At 40.8% G+C, this 20,811-nt stretch overlaps 1 protein-coding gene across 1 annotated transcript in view; it reads left to right on the plus strand.

The window, feature by feature from the left end:
- The window catches only part of hs6st1a (heparan sulfate 6-O-sulfotransferase 1a), a 111,825-nt gene extending 92,866 nt beyond the window's left edge, over positions 1–18,959 (plus strand). Inside the window, exon 2 of the mRNA XM_060873893.1 lies at positions 15,346–18,959. Within this exon, the coding sequence (XP_060729876.1) occupies positions 15,346–16,057 (712 nt within the window). The 3' untranslated portion in view covers positions 16,058–18,959. The remainder of the gene's footprint in view (positions 1–15,345) is intronic.
- The last annotated feature ends 1,852 nt before the right edge of the window (positions 18,960–20,811 follow it).

Here is a 20,811-nt window from a genome sequence, read left to right on the forward strand (position 1 = left end):
ATTTTCATTTTGTTCCTTCATCAGTCGGACATGTTGCCTAGCATGAGTCATGCAGCAATAAGCTGCTTTCTTATTAAAGCGTACTCACAGACACACACAATCTGCCATTGAGGTCTCTCTTAAAATTGCTCTGGCCTCCTGCTGTCTCCATGGCCAGGTGCTTGCAGGTATGTGTAATATGCTGTGTGAAAATATCAGATTCCAGCAACGACTCAAGACCCCGAGACGGCATCTACTGTACATTATGCTTTCTATCTGTGAAAGACCTGCTGATAAAGAAGCCACAACATACAAAAGTGTAAACTTTATATAAAGTATGTTAACATAAAGTGTGTTAACTTTAAGGTTAACACACTCTCTCACTCATTTTCTACCACTTATCCGAACTACCTCGGTCACGGGGATCCTGTTCCTATCTCAGGCATCATCGGGCATCAAGGCAGGATACACCCTGGACGGAGTGCCAACCCATCGCAGGGCACACACACATTCTCATTCACTCACACAATCCGGACAATTTTCCAGAGATGCCAGTCAACCTACCATGCATGTCTTTGGACCGGGGGAGGAAACCGGAGTACCCCCTCGAGGCACAGGGAGAACATGCAAACTCCACACACACAAGGCGGAGGCGGGAATCGAACCCCCAACCCTGGAGGTGTGAGGCGAATGTGCTAACCACTAAGCCACCATGCCCCCAAGGTTAATACACTTGAACGGTATTGCTGAAGTACATACTAGTTCTTTACATGTCTGTATTGCTAAAATCTCTTTTCACTACACAATCTCGTTGTTTTACTGTAATGGAAACGGAAAAAAAATGAGATGGAAGGAAGAAGAGCAAGTGTGGGGAAATTCCCAATTAAATGCCAAGTTTGAACAAAGCCCAAAAAAAGAGGCTTTGAGTTCAATCTTTGAACCAGAGTAAAAGAATGTAGTTTAACATAAACCAGGCTATTTCTTTCTGCTTCACACAGTTGAACGCTGTGTTCTGGGCTCCACTGTGTTTCAACACTTGATTAAGCAGAGAGTCTGACAGATCCATCAATAAAACCCAGAAGCAGAGGCCAAGAAGGGACATGTGGACTTTAGTCTGGCAAGACCGGGAAAGGCAATGGGGCTTAAAATACTTTGATATAAGACATCCAGTAGAAAATGTAAACACACTTATCTGTTATTCAATGGTGGTTAAAATAATTGTCTATTTGACCCAGATTCCTTGATTTTGATATAACATTATTAAATTTTTTTTCAATTGAATTGATATCCAATTGATATTCAATTTTAATTTCGAATAAATTCTTATGAATAAATTGTACAAATTCTTGGAATTGATTGAAATATTAACGAATAAATTGAACGTGCTATTTTTACGGCAGTAGCGCTACACAGTGCGTAAACCGTACAAGGACGTAATCGTCAAGTCTGAAGTAATGAGTTTTTTTTTTGTTTTTTTTTTTTTAATCTTTTTGTTTATTCTTCATATTTAAATTTCCTTTGTAACACCCTTTTTTTTTTTGTAATTCAAATGTATTCTTATTCACTATATGTATGTATACGTTTCACTACACGGTGGAGTCTACAGTACATAGTGCACGAAATACCCTGAATACAAAAAACGTTTTTGATATTTTTTTAAAGAAAATTATTTACTTACTTATATATATTTTTTAAGATTGAATTCCATTCGTTAACACGCTTTTTTAAAGACAACGCACCTTTACAACGGACTTTTTTCAAATGGTCGTGAGATTCTGCACGTGAATACATAAATATCGATCAAATTTAAAATGGTATTATAATTGATCTATTATTTTTATTTCATTTACTGCCTCAGGATGGTTTAAACTGCTATTTAGTACAGATTTAAAGCAAATTCCTTCAGTATTCTGTGTGTTTATTCTAGAGATTAAATAGATTAGAAGACACATTTCGAGTTGACATAAATCGGGCGTGTTAGAAAACAATTGTCAGCCATTTCCCAGAAGCCCCTTGCCTTTCTTGCAGTCAAACAAGGAATACCAGGTATTCTTTCTTTTCCTTTTCCAATCGGCATTGTTCTTTTGGATGATAACAGAAGGCAAGACAGGCTCTCTCTGTGTGTCGAGGGCCTCGGGGTAATGGGGCAGGCAAGTCTCAGCCTGCATGGAAATCAATACCCCAGCCGAGGCAAGACCTCCGTCCGCTCTAGCTTACTGCACATCTGAACAAAAGAAAAGTGAAGAGGAAAGAAAATTCTGTTCTCCGTATGTTTGCGTACACGACGTGATGAAGCATATAGATGTTATTTCTTCACGGCGCTTTTAATGCTTTTTTCATACAAAAACGGCAACAAAAGTGATCGTTTAACATCGAATTATGATATAAAGGCGAATGTGTAGGTGCGATGCAAAGAAAATAGCGGGACAAGAAACAATTCAGAAACCGTTTTCCTAATTCACATTCACACAGGGTGTTAGGAAGATTAGTTTCGGCTCCTCGGTCCTTTCATGTGTCCAATTATTGACAGGAGCAATAACTGCACCTGTTACTTCATTGTATTGTTCACGCAGAGCAAGCCGCTAGCAATTAACCAGCCAAAAGTGTATTCAATTTTCTTATTTAATCTAAAAAAAAAAAAAAAAAATCATGCCTAAAAGACAAAGTGTTGCGTGTTCAGTCTTGTGTATTTGTTTTAATCCTTAGCAATTCTCAAATTTTTTTTTTTTAAGCTGTGTAATATTTAAAACGTCATCCGAATACATTTAAAGCACTTTTAATATCCTTATACGAAGTGTCAGGTGAATTATGAATAACGTGATCGAGTGAACCATGCTGATGTTTCGTTTTGCCTCCAGGCATTTTATTATAATAAAGTTTCAGCCGCCAGCTTGTTTTCTTTTAGCCCGTGAGACAAAAGCTCTTTTTTCCTCTCTCTCTCTCTCTCACTCTCTCTCTCTCTCTCTCTCTCTCTCTCTCTCTCTCTTTACTCAAGCTCGGTTTTGTTTTTTCTTGTCATTTCTATAAAGCCGGGAGTGTGACATGTTTTCTCATTAGGAGAAGCAATAACTTTGATAAATCATTCCGGCTGCCAGCCCGCCCTTTCTGTTATTACAAAAGCTCATTGAAATCTCTCTCTCTCCTTCTCTCTCTCTCTCTCTTTTTTCTCTTGCTGGCTTGATCCCTCTCTCCGTGAATTTGCTGCCTACTGCTGTGTTGTTTGTTATTCCTGCTGGCACTTCAGAGTTAAATGATCTAACCATGGAAATCCTGCGTGTATTTGTGTTTGTACACGCGTGAACGCGCAGGAAACAGACGGATAGAGAGCGATTTCATAGGGTCACTATTAGTCTGCCAGTGTCGTAACGCTCTAGAGTTTATTGCCCAAAATCCCATCATTGTAATTTAAGCTGTAATGTACACCCTGTATTTAGGGCTGACATACTGTAGACTGGTGTGAAAGCAGGTTCCATGTACTGAAATTGCTTTCGAGGTTTATTTCTGAGGAAGTTTTTTTTTTTTCCTTGTCCCCATTGTCTTTGGCTTCTTCATTCAGGCATTTAAATGTATATCTGGATTTCACTTCAGTTTGTTGTCCCTAAACCTAATTAAAAAAAAATTTGGTTTGCATTTCCATCGTGACTGGCGCTGCGCAAAAATGCCACATGCAATACCAATTATATCTTCGAGCCAGTCATTGTTGTTTCCGGATGCTCCTGAGCCCTTATGAGTCATTAATGGCCTGCGAAAGCAACCCAGACACTGCTGTAGACGTACCTTCATCCGTTTAAGGAAGTACAGTCGCTCGGAGGACTATTACTATTACTGCACAATTTTTTTAGCTTCATTGTTAACAGTGTAACATAAAAGCCACCCAAGATCGTCAATGGTTGTTATAGTTGTTCCGCATCTTAAATCTTTTTAAGGATGGGAAAGATAACACGTTTCCTACTTTTTCGAATTACAGATCAATTGGAATGAAAAGAAAAAAAAAAAAAAAACCCGAATCACTGCGTGACAGAGTGAGATGTCTGTCCTTGCATCGAAGGTTGGCAACATAGCGTTTTCACACCTTGAAATGATTTCCTGACATGTCAGTGTGTTTTTGTGCTTGTCCACACACGTGTTTGTGGGATGCTCTGTGCTGTCAGCCAGACAGGAAGCAGACACTTTTTGACTGATAGATCAGATCTCTGATGCGATGTCAGAAAGCTCTGATGCTTCGAAAAAACTGCTTTTTGCAGGCAAAACGAATTCGTAACAGCCGCTCTTAGACACCCTCTGCTTTCTACCATGAGCTCGTACTATAGTGCTTCAGCAAACATTCTGATCTATTTACCCATCAGATCAATTCGATTACGGAGAAAATCAATCGGCAAACCGAATAAAAGATCAGTCCATCAACAGGAATTTACATCATCGAATACACAAATCGCATAGCCATAACGTATATCGTACAATACGAAGAACTATGTTTGTGGTAGCGCAGAATTCCCAGGATAGTCTAAAAGGTTCCACGTCGACCAGGATAAAGCGGTTACTGAAAAGGTATGAGTGACGTTTATAATGCCAATAACACAGCACTATTCTTGAATGTCGAATGCCTAGAAGGTATTCACGATCTGATGTAATTTTCTCTTCAACTAAGGAAAAAAGATGGATGAAGTGTACCCAAGAACAATAAAGCAGGTCTTATGCAGGCAGCTATTCTCTATACAGCAACATAAAGGCATTTATAAGCCTATAAGGCATTGAACCAGTCTTGGGTACATTCAGGGTACAGTATGTAGCATAGCTAATCACGTAAATTACAAAAGCAACAAAGAATCAACATTGTAAGTCTTTTATAAGTGTTGACATATCATTAGCCTGGAGCTGTTAAACCACAGAGAGAAAATAAAAACGCTAGCCAGACTCAAATCATATTTTATTTCGTTTGATGCAAGGACAGAACTCCACAGCTCGTAAAGTGGGCTGACTTATTGTCCAGGGTGTAAACACAAAGTCCTACATTTATGAACTGTGCTAGAAGAGAGTTTTTTTTTCCTCACAAACAGCTTTTTGTTTGCATTAGCTAAACATCGGTGCAGCTAACTAGCAAACAAGCTTACCATACATTATTATGTTGCTTTAGCTGGATCAATTAGCTAGCAAATAAATCATTTTTACAGCCCAATTTTAGACATGTAATCTATTTGAAGATCTATTTTCAGAAACCAGACTGCTAGATATCACTTGAGAGGCTGGTACATTACTTAGATATTGCAAATTTCCCGAATATAGATTTTTGATGAGCCCATCAGCAAGGGTGTCTCCTTTATCACTAACTGTTTTAAATAAAAAATTCAGAGATTACTTTTAAAGACTTTATGGAGTGTTTAACTTTTTTTAATCGAAATCTGGCACCAAAGAGTTTTTTTTTTTTTTTTTTTTTTTTTTTTTATACCTCAGTGAATCCCATCAATGCCTCCCCAAGGGATCATATCCACTCCCAGAGAAAGTATGACCGATCCAGTAAACTTCTTGCGGTGATGGTTTGAACTTTTAGATAGTTTGGTTCTATTTGTTACATAGTTTTGTGATGGGTGCCATGGGATCCTAGTTCCAAACTAGACCTCTTCATTAGTACAAAATATATTAAGCATTCCATGAAAAGTCCCGGTATGCACGGTGGCTTAGTGGTTAGCATGTTCGCCTCACACCTCCAGGGTTGGGGTGATGTAATGTAGCAGAAATCTTTCAGGGAGCCACATTGGACCATCTACATAAGGTAGTACCTGCTGATGGGGGAACCATCAGGTGTTCATCTCTCCATAAAGCAGGTGATGCAGCGGCACTTTAGTCCTTTAGTCTGTTTTTAACCTATGCATCAATTAAAAGTAAAAGTCAGGTATCTTTGTCATCCTAATAGATATTTCCCATGACCTGGCATTAAGATTTGGTCTTGATTGGTGTAATAGGCTTGAGGCTCAATCCCGGTTAATAATATATCAAGTCTTTAGTAGTCAAATGGAAAGGGACCAGGAATCCTGGAACTGAGTTCAAACACCAGGTTTGGCCCACAGAGGAAAGCGCCTATTGACTCCAGGCTCAATTCCAAAGTGGGATCTATTGGGGCAGCACTTTGCCCATTCTTTTCTACCTCATAACAGGCAGACTTTGAGCAAATGGTCCCCTTCTCTTTTCAGAGGCCACAATGGAAAGTCATTAGACTCTTTGAGCAGCTAAGAGAGGCTTTTAGAGACCTTGTTAGCAATTAAAGGTGGCTAATACACAGTCAGGGGTTCAGTTCAATCTGTTTGGCGTGTGGAAAAAATGTTAGCTTGGGGTAAGAGATCTGTTAGAGTGGAAAGAGCGATGGAACGGTGGAAAGGAGAGGAAGGAGATACTAGTAGAGGAAGACCACATTTCTTCTTTCCGCTTTGGCATCCGTTCCCTAGTTCAAATTTGTTTGGGTGGCAATTTCGGCAATAGGCATTGCTACAAAGCAGCTATATCCAAATTCAATTCTTTTGTATAGTGCCCTTAACAATTCACATTGTCTCAAAGCATCTTTACAGAAGAGAGAGAGAGAGAGAGAGAGAGAGAGAGAGAGAGAGAGAATAAAATAAATATATATATAATAATAATAATAAGAAAAAATAAGAATAAAAATAAATAAATGAATGCATACATTTAAAGTTTAAAATACTATATATCTATGCCTATCCCTAATAAGCAAGCCGGAGGCGACGGCAGCAAGGAAAAGCTCCCTGAGATGATATGAGGAAGAAACCTTGAAAGGAACCAGACTCAGAAGGGAACCCATCCTCATTTGGGTGACACTGGACAGGAAATAATGTAAATGCAAATAATGTAATTTCTACAACAGCTCGTGAGGAACTAATGGGTCAGCGAAAACTCTTGAGTTCACCACATACCCAACACTAATTCCTTCCTGTCAAAGTCTTCAAATGATTGCTGATTTCAGCAATAGACATTGCTACAAAGCAGCTATATGAAACCCAGATGTAGATCTGGTTCCCTAATAAGCAATCCAGAGGCATCGGTGGCAAGGTAAGCTGGCTGAGATGACGAGAGAAAGAAACCTCAAGTGAAAGGGTGAGATTTTGACTGTTTATAAACTGTTTTTTGGGATGTGCAAATTCACGAGGGATCATCTGCAGCAGCGGGAAGCGAGCCGCATGTGTAGAAAGCTCTGCGCACAAGTGTGATTTGCTCTGTATGATGTAATTTACCTGCCAGACTTTGAGAGTACAGAAACCGTTTCACTAGTCAAAATAAGTTACGTCAATATTGACTCGAGGGAAATTTGTTTGTTTTATGAGTCGGGTTGCGCACCTGCTTAAGTTGATTTTCTGAGCACCCCATTCAGAGTATGCAAATCGCCTGCATGCAGTTCAAGCTCTGTGGTTGGCTGAGTTTAGTTTATTTTTTTTTTTTGGAGAAACATCTAAGACAGGGTTTGTCTATAGCTGCTAGACCACCACTTTTAAGCACAAACACGTGACTTTTAAATATAAAAAACATCAAGGGCAGAAAACCAGGGACCAAAGAAGGAAACAGCATTTTTTTTTCTGTCCATATGAGTGAGAAGATGGCAAGCATTCAAAACAGGAGTAATTTGTGTAATTTCCGAATAGTTTCCTAGTCTATACTTTAAAAACTAATGCCACTCAAGGTCATTTTGGCCACGTTCACACTGCAGGTAAAAGTGGCCCAAATCTGATTTTTTTGGGGTCAAGTGACCAGGTCAGACTTCTTCAGGAGTAGTGTGAACACTCAAATCTAGCCCAGATCTGATTTTTTCAAATCAGATTCAGACCACTTCCATATGTGGTCCTGAATCAGACCCAAATCTGATTTTTTTCCAATGTAGCCGCAGTGTGAACAACCAAAGCGGATTTGATGCGACTTTTACGTCAATCTACATGGACATTCGTCACAATTATGCGCCGGCGAGTACGCACAGAAACGTGATTACGCCTAAAAAATGGATCAAATAATCAAAAGTTGCCCTCGACATCCGAAAATTTTCAAAACACTGCGTCTCTGTGCTGCCATTACACAAACATTTAGAAAGAAAAGCGAAAATGCTTACTTCCTCCATAACCTCGGCAACTTTAGCGCAACGGTGTGCTGCGTGTGACGTCATTGTTATTGTTCGTTTGCGCATACGGGTCAGTTCGAAACAGCAAACAGTTCACACTGGTATCTGATATAGGCCACATTTTAAAAGGTAATGTGAACAGCCAAAAAAAAAAATCAGATCTGAGCAAAATATCTGAATTGAGCATTAAGACTTGCAGTGTGAACGCGGCTTTACTCTGATAAAAAGAGTATTCGTTGAGTTACGATGCTTTTGGCTTGTTCTTTAAAAAGGTTGATGATATTTGGCTCAGGAAAAAAAAGGTGTAGCTTTAAATTGAAGGTGGGAAGACAGTGTTGATATGAAAGCATAGAGGGAGTAAAATACTACCATACTACCAAGGTGCTCTTTGGACCCTCCTTGACCCCTTGGACTCACTTTGCTAAGAAAGATTATCAGCATCGTGTGGTCAATATCTGCTGAACTTATTTGTGTGTGTGCACCTTCACACTTACATAACTTGTTCCTCCTCCTTGGTTCATTATCTGCTCTCATTGTGCTCTTCGGTTCCATCTGGCGAGCTGCAGGCGTGTGTGTGTGTGTGTTGCATGGAAAAAAAAGTAAAGTGGGATATTTACTTGCTCCGATGAGACGCTGGCATGCCCTGTGCTGGCCTGGCCAATTACTCTAAAGAGGCAGCAGCGGGTATCTTAGCAGCAGGCATTTCAGCTTTCACTTTAATAAGACACCTGCTGGAGGGGCCAAAAGACCTGCAGGTTCCATCATTCTCCCACAGTCCTTATACACTAGCTGTCAAAACTCACCTTACCAAATTCAATCGTTAAAGTTATTTATGAACTGGATGGAGCTTGTTATTGCGCAGTGGAATGGAGGATTGGTGAAACGCTGCCGTCATTGCGCTATCAATAATATGAGTGGGTAATGATGATCCTATAGTTAGATGTCATGTCGCTGCTAGAACAGGGAAAAATAAAACCCTTGGAGATGCTGTCATTATTATACTGTTCTTAATAAGATGCTCTAGTGTTTAGTATTCAAGTCATATATACAGTATTTCAAACAAATTAATTTGTTTTTTTGGTGGAAGCACTGAATGATATCCTGCGAAGTAAAACACAAAGCAGCAGTAGCAAATGATTAATAGTTCTACCCACTGCAAACAAAACGTATATCTATGCGAGACGAGAGAGCCTCGCATCAGTCAACCAAGAACGCATTTTCGAGCTGTAGACGAGTTGGAATGGTTGCTGATTGCAGAAAGTCGTTTGTTATATGGTTAAACAGCACCACCAAAAAGTGTGCTAGGGATAATTAATCGAAAGAGGAGAGTTGCATAAAGCTTAACACACACCGAGAATGGGTTAAATCTCACTGCTGGTTCCAATGGATGGGCTGTGTCAGAAAGGGCAAAAAAAACCTGTGCCGGATCAAATATGTAGACCAGACGATCCGCCGCGGCGACCCTGAACAGTGAGCAGCCAAAAAAGAACAACTTAAAAATGGCTCCAAAGGAAGCTTTGATGCATACTTCTAGATGATTCTGTGATTCAGCGAACAACACAGCTAAGGGTTTTGTATTTAAACCTTGAATTAGCAGATACGCAAAGTAGCAACATCGTGTACTAGCACCGATGCTAATCGCATGAGGACACGAAGGACATTTTAATTATTTTTAGACAGTTAGACCGGAATGTCCATTCGTTCATAAATATCGTCGCTGTCGGGCGGAATCCTCGTATCTCCAAAACCGTTATTTTTCAGGAAATTAAAAAACACCGTACCTTATCTGCAGTGCACAGGGTTTAGTCCGCGTTGCAGTGGATTGTCTTGCGCTAAATTCCTGTCCTCAGACGAGCACCAGAACTAGCGGGGGTCAAGATTTTTTTTTCTTTGAGCCCAGTGTTTTGAAGACATTTACCTCAGAAGACGTGTTGATTCGTTGCGACTCTTCTTGAGGAGAAATATGCCGCGAAGCTCTCCCGCGGAGTGAGGAAGAGGTGGACAGTTGAAGTGTCCAATGGAGTTATGAGATTTGCGCTCAAGCTATTTTCAAGACTTTAGATTGGTTAATAACTTGTAAAAATAACAGACCCACATGGGGACTGACCAATAGCATCGATATGTGAAAAAATATGAAATTGACAAATTTGGACATACAAGGTTTCCGCCCGACAGCGACGATATAATGGATGGCTCACGGAAAACGATACAATAAGATTCGATAAATACGTTGACCTAAAAAGTGTTTTAATTATTATATTTCACTGTAAAGAGTGAAGAACTCTTAGCCCTGACAAAGATGCTGTGTATGAGTAATCTTAATAAATCTTGTGATACTTTGAATATATCCCTCTGTAGGACCATAGGCGTGTTTGTATGTGTAAACAATGCCAGGTGTGAGTGTGTATGTGTGTGCCTACGCTGTAGGGTGGATGTAATAGTGTGTATGTGTGTGCGGCTGTGTTCATGTTGCATCTCTTCCAGGCGCTCCTTCGCAGCTCAGAGCCCAGAGCTAATTAGGATGTGGTGATTGATTAGGCTGCAGTAATTAGCTTTTGTTATGTAGATGAAACTCCCATCGGGTTGAAATTGATTAGCCAACACTTGTCTCCGGAGACGATGTTCGCAAATCGAGTGCCACAGGTTTCATTCACTGTTTTAAAAGCCTCCTTTACCTCAGAGTTCTTCATCAAACACTGTTTTAAACCACAGCGCCGGGTGAGCTAGCTTAAGAATATTGACAGCAATGCTAACAGAACAGGAGCTTTCTTTAGCAAGCTACATTAGCTAGGAATTGCTTTAATAATGGTTTCAATGGTTAAAGTACTTCATACTCCACCCAGAAATGTTGGCTGAATACAGGTGTATTCAGACTTGTGGCCTTTTTCACTAATATTTCTTCACGTACTAACATATATCTTCGTTTTTCCTGTTTTCCTGTTGAGGAATAACAACCCTGTTAAGGAAAGGATGCTCTCTAATCTGGCCAGGAGGTAGCTTATATGCGTCTGAGTAAAGCAGTGAGGAGGAAGATACCGCTACCCTATTGACCCCTGCAGGATTCTTCCGTTTGACTGACGCCAACCATTAAGTAGAACAGGACGCATTCATCCCTGAGCTAATGCTAATGTGCCCCTCCATTTCCTAATGCAGTGCAAGCCATGCACTTCTTCTGACTGTCTCTCGCTTAATGTAATTACAGACATGCCTGCATGCCCAGGCTGTTTATCCCAATAAGAGCCTCTGAAGGTACTTGTGTTTAGACCTGCAGAATCATCTTTAGGCCCAGAGCCAGACAGTATGAGAAACTATATATGAAGCTCGAATATTCTTTGAATGATGCTGAAAAGTGGAAACTGAACCAGATCACAGCTAGTCCTCAAAGACAACGAATTTTTATTAAATTATTATTGTTTCATTGTTGGGGGGCACGGTGGCTTAGTGGTTAGCACGTTCGCCTCACACCTCCAGGGTTGGGGGTTCGATTCCCGCCTCCGCCTTGTGTGTGTGGAGTTTGCATGTTCTCCCCGTGCCTCTGGGGTTTCCTCCGGGTACTCCGGTTTCCTCCCCCGGTCCAAAGACATGCATGGTAGATTGATTGGCATCTCTGGAAAATTGTCCGTAGTGTGTGATTGCGTAAGTGAATGAGAGTGTGTGTGTGTGTGCCCTGCGATGGGTTGGCACTCCGTCCAGGTTGTATCCTGCCTTGATGCCCAATGACGGATAAGCGGTAGAAAATGAATGAATGAATTTCATTGTTGTGACACCAGACAGTCAGGTACATCAGGTACAAATCAGGTCTTAACTCTAACCCTAACCCACTCTTAAGCTATTTGTGGGAAGCAGAAATCTTTCAGGGAGCCACATTGGACCATCTACATAAGGTAGTACCTGCTGATGGGGGAACCATCACGTGTTCATCTCTCCATAAAGCAGGTGATGCAGCAGAACTTTAGTCCTTTAGTCTGTTTTTAACCTATGCATCAATTAATGTATTAGTAGAGTTTTCCCTTAATACCGGCTACAGACTGCAGGGTCTCATTTTTCCACAATTCTCTCCTACACAGTCATAACAATCCGATCCTGAGCACCGAAGTACGCTTCACTGGTTGCAAAAGAAGTGTGTGTATATGACCACGACCCAGTGTGCTTGTTGTTGGTATTAAATCTCGTAGGCGTCTGTGTGGACAAGAGATGTCTGCGCCAGAAAATCTTTAAACCTCGTCCTCCCATACAGCACCCAGAACAATGATTCTCATTCCTTCATCCACTTTTTTTCCTCCCACCTTCATCCTTTATTCCCTCACTTAACCACACCCACATACTGCACATTATACACACATTATAGGTCATGTGCATTTCTCTTCACACCGCTCCGTGTTGTGTTACCGTAGTGCCTCTACAGGGACATGTGGTATCGATGCAATCAATTCTGTAAGTATGTAGCACCACCATGTGGACAATACAGAAAGTTTTTAGTTTTTTTTTTTTTTTTTGGAGAAAGAGAACGTCCTCAATCATCTGTACTGTCATTAGCAGATTAACGATCAGCAGGCTGTCTGAGCTTGGGGTGCTGGTGTATATCAGAGCTGCTCCCATCATATGGGTTTTGATAAGAGTCATCAGTCAAAGTTCTGTGTGTGTGTGTGTGTGTGTGTGTGTGTGTGTGTGTGTGTGTGTGTGTGTGTGTGTGTGTGACATTAACCAGCCTCTTCTTGTCGCCGTTGGGTCGGGCTCAGAGAACATTAACTGCAAGCTTTATCTGCCTAAATCCATCATGTTCTGCAAATCTTTGATCACAGCATTTTGTGTGTGTGAGTGAGAGAGGGAGAGTTTAGTAGTATCTATATTTACTTTTTTCTACATTGGCCCTTTAATCTTTTAAAGGGGAAAACAGCAAACGAAATGTAAAAAGGACACAAAGTAAATTCAGTAAGTTAGAATTGTATGTTGCTCTTGCATTTCTTTCTTTCTTTCTTTCTTTCTTTCTTTCTTTCTTTCTTTCTTTCTTTCTTTTTTGCCCAACACCACCCCCCAGAGGATTGTTGGACAGTTGAACTTTCTTTAACGTTATTTACAGTCCCTGTTACCAGGATATTTAAGATCGTTCAGGAATATTAGCCCCAAAATGAATCTGAAGTAATTCCCATTATCTGTACCATTTATCTTTACGTAGGGTCAGAGACGGATCCCGAAGCCTTTGCAAAGGGAACTTGGGGCATAAGGCAGGGGACACGTCGGATAGGGTATCAACCCATTACAGTGCTCACACCATCACACACCTTTTCACAGAGATAATTTAGACATGCCAATAAGTCTACAAGGCAGGTCTTTTGACTAGGGAATACAGCAGAGTATATGGAAGAAACCCACAAAGAAGAACATACTGTACAAACTCTACAGACACACAGGGTGGAGGCAGGACTCAAACCCCCAACCCCAGAAGTCTAAAAGCAAACATGCTAACCACTAACCACTCATCTGAGTATTTTTTATTTTTTTGCAAATCTCAGTATAAAAAATGACTGCAGCATACACCAACCCCTGTCATGATTTTATTAACACACCTAAAGCAAGAGTACAGGAACATAGAGGCGGGAATCTGAGGTTGTGTGTAGAACGGTAAAAGAGATTACCACACAAGGTGTTTGTGTTGCCTTTATTTCACTCAGTAGACTCAGTGTTTCTATCTTTGGATCTCTGCAGTTTGTCGGCGTGTGTCCAGGGAGCTGGAGGTAGGCTGGCTGCTGTCAGTTTGTCTGTTCATCTCGTACGCCCTGAAGCCCACCTCTAATAAAGAGCTAGCACTCCAGAGGCCTTGTGTTATTGCGATTATAGTCGCAGGGAAACACGGCGCAAAGGGACGGCGTAAAGTGAAGTTCCTTCGCTCACCATGCGAAAAGCTGAAAATTGCAATCCTCAAGGCTGTCGTCTGTTTTCGAGAGGACAGCGAAGTCGAAAATTGTGATAATTGAAAGGAACAAATTCTTATTTCTCGAGGGAGGAATGAAACATTTTTTTTCCATGAAAGAAATCTGATTCACCGGAAGGAATGTCCCTGTAAATTATTGTGATTATTACTGCGATTCACAGCAGAAATCCGACCAATCGTATTTGAGAATTCAACAGCGTAAGGGTATAAATGTATAGAGTGGGATAGGCACTAATTAGAAGATATGAAATGCCTAAAGAAAATAAACTCTTGTAGCATCGCTAGCATCACATCGATGACAATAACATCATGTCTGTTCTTTCAGCACTGTGCTTGCTTTCTTATGTACCACACTGCCAGATGGATCTGTTTCTGCAGTTAATTTAATAACGTGAGATTGCAGAAGAGGGGGGACGGTGGCTTAGTGGTTAGCACGTTCGCCTCACATCTCCAGGGTTGGGGGTTCGATTCCCGCCTCCACCTTGTGTGTGTAGAGTTTGCATGTTCTCCCCGTGCCTCAGGGGTTTCCTCCCCGGTCCAAAGACATGCATGGTAGGTTGATTGGCATCTCTGGAAAATTGTCCGTAGTGTGTGAGTGTGTGAGTGAATGAGAGTGTGTGTGTGTGCCCTGTGATGGGTTGGCACTCCGTCCAGGGTGTATCCTGCCTTGATGCCCGATGACGCCTGAGATCATGAGGTAGTTCGGATAAGCGGTAGAAGATGAGTGAGTGAGTGAGATTTCAGAAGAGTAAAGGTTATGTGCTACTCATTACTGTGTGTTAATTACACTTGTAAAGACTGGAATAATAATAATAGACGGGAAATATCACAAGTCTTTTCTTTTACAATCACTTGCTTCTTGCTGTCTTTATCTCTTTATAGCACTCTGTGCCTCTCTTATCTACACAGACAGTTTCTTTGTGAGTGATCAGGATGGCTGCATAAGCTACTGATTTACTGGAAATGACTTTAGTTAAAGGGAAAAACAAGAAGAATTACGGCCTATCATACTGTCTAAAGCGGTAACGCTGCCACCGTGTCCATTGTCTTTGCAAGATAAACATAAAAAAATAGTAGAAGACAATGTTTTTTTGGCCCTACCCTACCCCCTGGTATTCAGATGACTATGTGTACAGTATAGTTGCTGTCATGTTACAGCTATGTGCACATTGTGAAAATGTTTATCGCTTGTACACCCGAGCCGTAATTACTGTATAGTGCTAATGAATGGCTTTCTACAGTATCTGACTATTGCTCAGTACTTCATTTCAAAGGAAAGTGAAATGGATCAATCCTTGACTGATTCTTTTCTTTCGTCTTGCAGGAAGTTCTACTACATCACCCTACTGAGGGACCCTGTGTCACGCTACCTCAGCGAGTGGCGACATGTCCAACGGGGAGCCACTTGGAAGACATCACTGCACATGTGTGATGGACGCACGCCAACCCCAGAGGAGCTTCCGCCCTGCTACGAAGGCACAGACTGGTCAGGCTGTACCTTACAGCAGTTTATGGAGTGCCCCTACAACCTGGCCAACAACCGGCAAGTGCGCATGCTGGCCGACCTCAGCCTCGTGGGGTGCTACAACATGTCTTTCATCCCAGAGAAGAAGCGTGCTCAGATCCTTCTGGAGTCGGCCAAGAAAAACCTGCGTGACATGGCCTTCTTCGGTTTAACCGAGTTTCAACGCAAAACACAGTACCTTTTCGAGCGCACCTTCCATCTCAAGTTCATTCGACCATTTGTGCAGTATAACAGCACGCGTGCGGCCGGCGTCGACCTGGACAACGACACCATCCAGCGCATCGAGGAGCTTAACGAGCTGGACGTTCAGCTCTATGACTATGCACGTGACCTTTTCCAGCAGCGTTATATGTTTAAAAGGCAATTGGAAAGGCGTGAGCAAAGGCTCAAGAACCTTCGGCGCTCAGCTGGCTCTATAATTTCTCCCGTGTCCCGTGATGATGCGGGTGACTCTGAATTTTCACGTTTGTCCACAGAAGATTACATGAACCATATTATTAATCGCTGGTAGCAGGATTGAAGGCAAAACCTGGAGAAATGAGAAAAGTGGTGCCAACGTCTGTTTCGGTGACCAGTACTCTCAGCCAGCCAGACTGTGAGCTAGACTTGACATCCAATAAGCTCATCCTGCCTCGTTCATGCCTGGAATGATATGAGGCATAAAGACTTTAATGACTCAAAACTTTAAGCCCACTTCAGAATTCCTTCAAGACAATAGGGATTCTGTACAAGGCATACCTTAAGAGAATGATCAAAGGAAGATTGTATAGTTATTTGCCTAAATGTCTGCTGCCATTTTAGCCATGGCTTTGAAACAGTGATGTTCCATATCATAGTTTGTTTTGTTTTCAGGGTTCTTTAGAATGATTATTTTCGCACTTCCTACAAGAGGTGTTTTTAAAGCACTGAGACCAACTATGCTGCCTAATGTCTATTGTATGCAATTTTTCAGCTTTGTTTAGTCATCGTTCGGAAAAAAAAAAAAGAAAAAGAAAAGTTTAGAAGAATCTTTTTATTTGATTTTGTTTTTATTATTTTATCATGTTCGTTTTTATGACCAGATATTTGTGGACTATAGCCATTATTTAAACTTACAGCATATTGTATGGAATTAAGTTAAGCTAAAGGTGAAAGCTAAAACTACACACCCAGGTTGTCAATTATCTTATATAAACTTCTATCAGCCAGCGCAGCCCCAAGCATTACCCTGTGTTCACACTGGACACAGCATGCACAACAGCTGGAAGTCATGCATTTTCAATGACAGATAATTAGAGTGGCAAGAGGCAAAGCAACCATTTGCAACTCAGAATTGGGTAAGTAATGCAAAAAAATAAACCAATGCGACTACCAATGGGAGCAGGGTATATTTGCCCCACAGCTATCCATGTTTTTTCCATGTTGGTTCCAGATCTTTCTTCATAATCGGAGCTCCTGATCCAGCCAATGACACTCTGTCAGTGTTCATGCTGCAAATGTTTATCAGTGTTTGCAAGGAGAAAACATTCGTTCTAAAACAGGTCAAGTGTGCACTGCATGGCTGCCATTTACTGTATACACAAGCATTTCTGATTCAGTTTTACTTATATTGTAGCTCTAACATCCCACGGCATGCGAAAGGCAACAGTAGCAATGCAAAAGCTCCCTGAGATGACACCAGAAAGAAACCTTTAGCGGAATAAAGCCCTATTCGGACGGGATTAGTTTTACATGGGGACGTGGAGTAATGCAATTTTACCTCAGGACGTCTGTAATATTAATTGGCCAATTCGCACGGGACAAGACATCTCAGTAAAACTAGCAGAAGTGGGAGGGGTAACTCGCTTTACGCACCACAGTAACCACCTTGTCGTCATGTGCGTATGACGTTGCTTCCTGTTATCACGTGCGCAAACAGACAACATGGCGCCTCCATGCTTGCAAAAACGCGCCAAAAACTACTTTTAAACAGGAAATGATGGAATTTTACCGTACATATTTACAGCGGGTCTATTCGGACGGGATTAGTATTACCTGAGGTCATTTTTCCGGACCTTTTTACAGAAGGTAAAAGTCGCCGTAATCTTTACTGACATTGTCTGTAATGATTACCGAGATGGCACATTCGGACGGGACTAAAATCACAGAGAAGCTCTGGTAATAATTACTTTACCCCCACGTCCCCACGTAAAACTAATCCCGTCCGAATAGGGCTTAAGACTTAAAAGGGAACCTATACTCTTCTGGGTGATAGTGAATGGTGCAAATCTAAATTATTACACCATACAGCTATATAAGAGTTAAGACAAACAATGCTAAGTGTTTTGACAAGATGGTGATCGATCTGGGATGATCTACAGACTCTTATTTCTTATTTGTCTTTAAATCTGTGGTTTTGCTTACATTCTATAACAACCTTTCTAGTTTGTACAGTCAAAGTGCACACAAAGCCGGGCAACAACAGGGAAACCATAATAAATGTCAGTAACTCAGGATGTAAACGCCTACTAGCGACAAACGTACAACTTGAGCATCGGACAAGTGTGAACGCAGGGTTAAATCATGCCGCTTAATACCTACACATGAGACATATTCAGTTAAAAGGGAATCGAATGCTTTGATTGGTTCTACGTGCCAGGATTAAAAGAGAACATAATTTCCTCTTCTTAGGCTTCTAAGAAGAGGAAGTCATCAGTTGCTCGCAGTTTCTCTTCATTACTGTACATTTTTGTATGGGAAAGTGTAAGGATGTGATTATTATTTATACATTCTATACAATATAGTGTGAATGTGCACACCATGTTTTTGTGTGTGTACTGTATGATGCCTTGCCACGATCTGCAGGGAGTGAAGTAGAAGTCAGTATCACAACCCTTTGCTAAATGCTAGCATTACATCAAAAAAATGCACTTAACAACTAAACCCAGCCAAGCCTGAGGAATAAAGTGGTGACCTTTTGGAAACGTGAGTTTGAACAAATGAAATCTAGCCGTCTTTAAGAAATTGTATATCTCTGTTTATTCACTCCGCCTACAAAAAAACGATAAACAACTGTTTTGGTGCGTGCAAAATGCATATTTAACAAAATGCAAAATATTTTATACTATAAAAGAAGCTTGGCGTGAAGTGCTCTCAAGGTTGCCTTTTCTATAAAGTCAATTCATTGATATGTTCTTTTCTTTTCCAAAGTATGGCAACCCGTAGCGGGCGATCTGGTGTTCGCAGCCCATATATTCATGTGTATTCATGTAGGCTAATTACAAATGTTCTTACAAAAAAAAATAGCTACAATGACCCCTACTATTTCCCTGAACCTTGTCTCAACTGTGTTTGTTTTGTTTGTCCATCACATTCCAATTGCTCTAATTTTTGGTTCTTAGCATTGCACAAATGTATCACTGAAAGCCACAAATAAAAGAAATTTCACTTTTTTAGATTTGAATTATTCGGTTGTTGTCTGTTTCCAACAAATATTCACAGTTCACACATCATACACCACCGATAGAATAGGTGATAACTCTTGGGTTAAGCGGTGCATTTATATTGAAATTCGACTCATTTTAAGCAACTAATTATTATAGTCCATAAAATAGACTCCATTCAGCGAATTATTTATGTTTCGCTACTACTGATGGTTGGATTAGAACTAATTTAATGTTTTCACATCCATAGGGTGAATATTTAAACAAATTTTTAATTTGTAAATAATTGTATACAGTATGTACAAGTCATCGGATTTCCATCATTAATAACAAAGTACACAGAATTATATTTATTCATTTCATTCGTTCATGGATTCCGAGTATATCCAAGGAACACGGGATGCAAGGTGGGAATAAACCCTAGATGCGATGCTATAATGAGCTATAAACCATATAAGTCATATATGAGCCATATAAGTACGGTCAGGGGTTTGGTTTTGTTCCCCCTTTTCTACCTAATTTGTTCTTAGCCAATTTCAGAACAGCGTAACAGATATTGCATCGTCGGGTAGGCGTGGCCTATTTGATAATCTAACCCTAACCCTAACCGTAGTTTTGGTTGTTTATTTGTTTTTGAAAATAGATTAACTGTAAGATAATAAAGCATAATAGATCTAAAATATAAAATCTACCTGCATGACTGCTTAGTCCTTCATTATCCATCAAGGTATGCTCTTTTTTTTTTGACCTCCAGAAACACGCCCACTTTTTACGTCGTTGTAAGGAAACCCCTGGAATTTAGTGAATGCCCTTCTTCCAAGGCACATAAAACCACTTGCTTCTTTGCTATCCGAAGAATTCTCTTCTGCAGTGGAGCTCAAAGGAACCTAAGACTAGCTAAGACTGATGGGGAGAGTATCCCACCCCTCCTAACTAAAGGACACGGCCATTCTTGCCCTTTTGTCCACCAGATATGGATCTCTGTGGTAGCACTGGGATTCGAACTCATGGTCTCCCTGCCTTGGAAGTCAAAATTACAATAAACTCTTGTGCTGTTTTTGATTTTAGTGGTGGTGAATTATGACCATTATATTTTATATTTGAGATATATTGAGATTTAAATCGAGGTGCACGGTGGCTTAGTGTTAGCACATTTGCCTCACATCTCCAGTGTTGGGGGTTTGATTCCTGCCTCCGCCTTGTGTGTGTGGAGTTTGCATGTATTTTAATATCATGCATATTTAAAGCATAATAATGTAGCTATCAGGTTGTCTTGTACTCGTTAGGATTTCCATCTCCTGGAACACCGTACAAGCAAAGCCATTTGTCCCATTTAGAGTAACCAGGAAATGCAGTCAGTCACATTATCAGAGATCTTCCCAAACACACACATACTGTATCTCCTAGCAGAAGAATCTGGAGCTAAGCCCAAAGCCACAAAAGTGGCTGACTCAGACAAGTGCACTCTCCTCTGTAATTACAAAATGGATCATCATTTTTTTTTTATTTTTTATTTTTTTTTATCCTGTTGAAGTGGAAGGCCAAAAAGTCCAGCATCAGCAGCCGTTGTTGTCTGAAGCGGAGGAGGGCCATCATTTTAATTTCTCCTTGGACAACAGCCACAAGCGAGAATCTGGCTTATAACTTTTGTCCCATGTGGACATAATGGGATTTCTCATATGCCAAATACCATAGAGCGGAGAAGATAAAGCAGCTACAGAGAGAATGAGTGTCGCTATACATCAACGGAGTGTGTATTGAACCACAGACAGCACGGTACAATGAGCTTCTTGTCTGAAGTGGCCGACTGTGCAATAACCACAGGATGAGGAAGGGAAATCTTATCAAAACAATATAATTGCAA

Source organism: Tachysurus vachellii, chromosome 7 (genome assembly GCF_030014155.1).
Source record: "Tachysurus vachellii isolate PV-2020 chromosome 7, HZAU_Pvac_v1, whole genome shotgun sequence".
Classification (NCBI taxonomy): domain Eukaryota; kingdom Metazoa; phylum Chordata; class Actinopteri; order Siluriformes; family Bagridae; genus Tachysurus; species Tachysurus vachellii.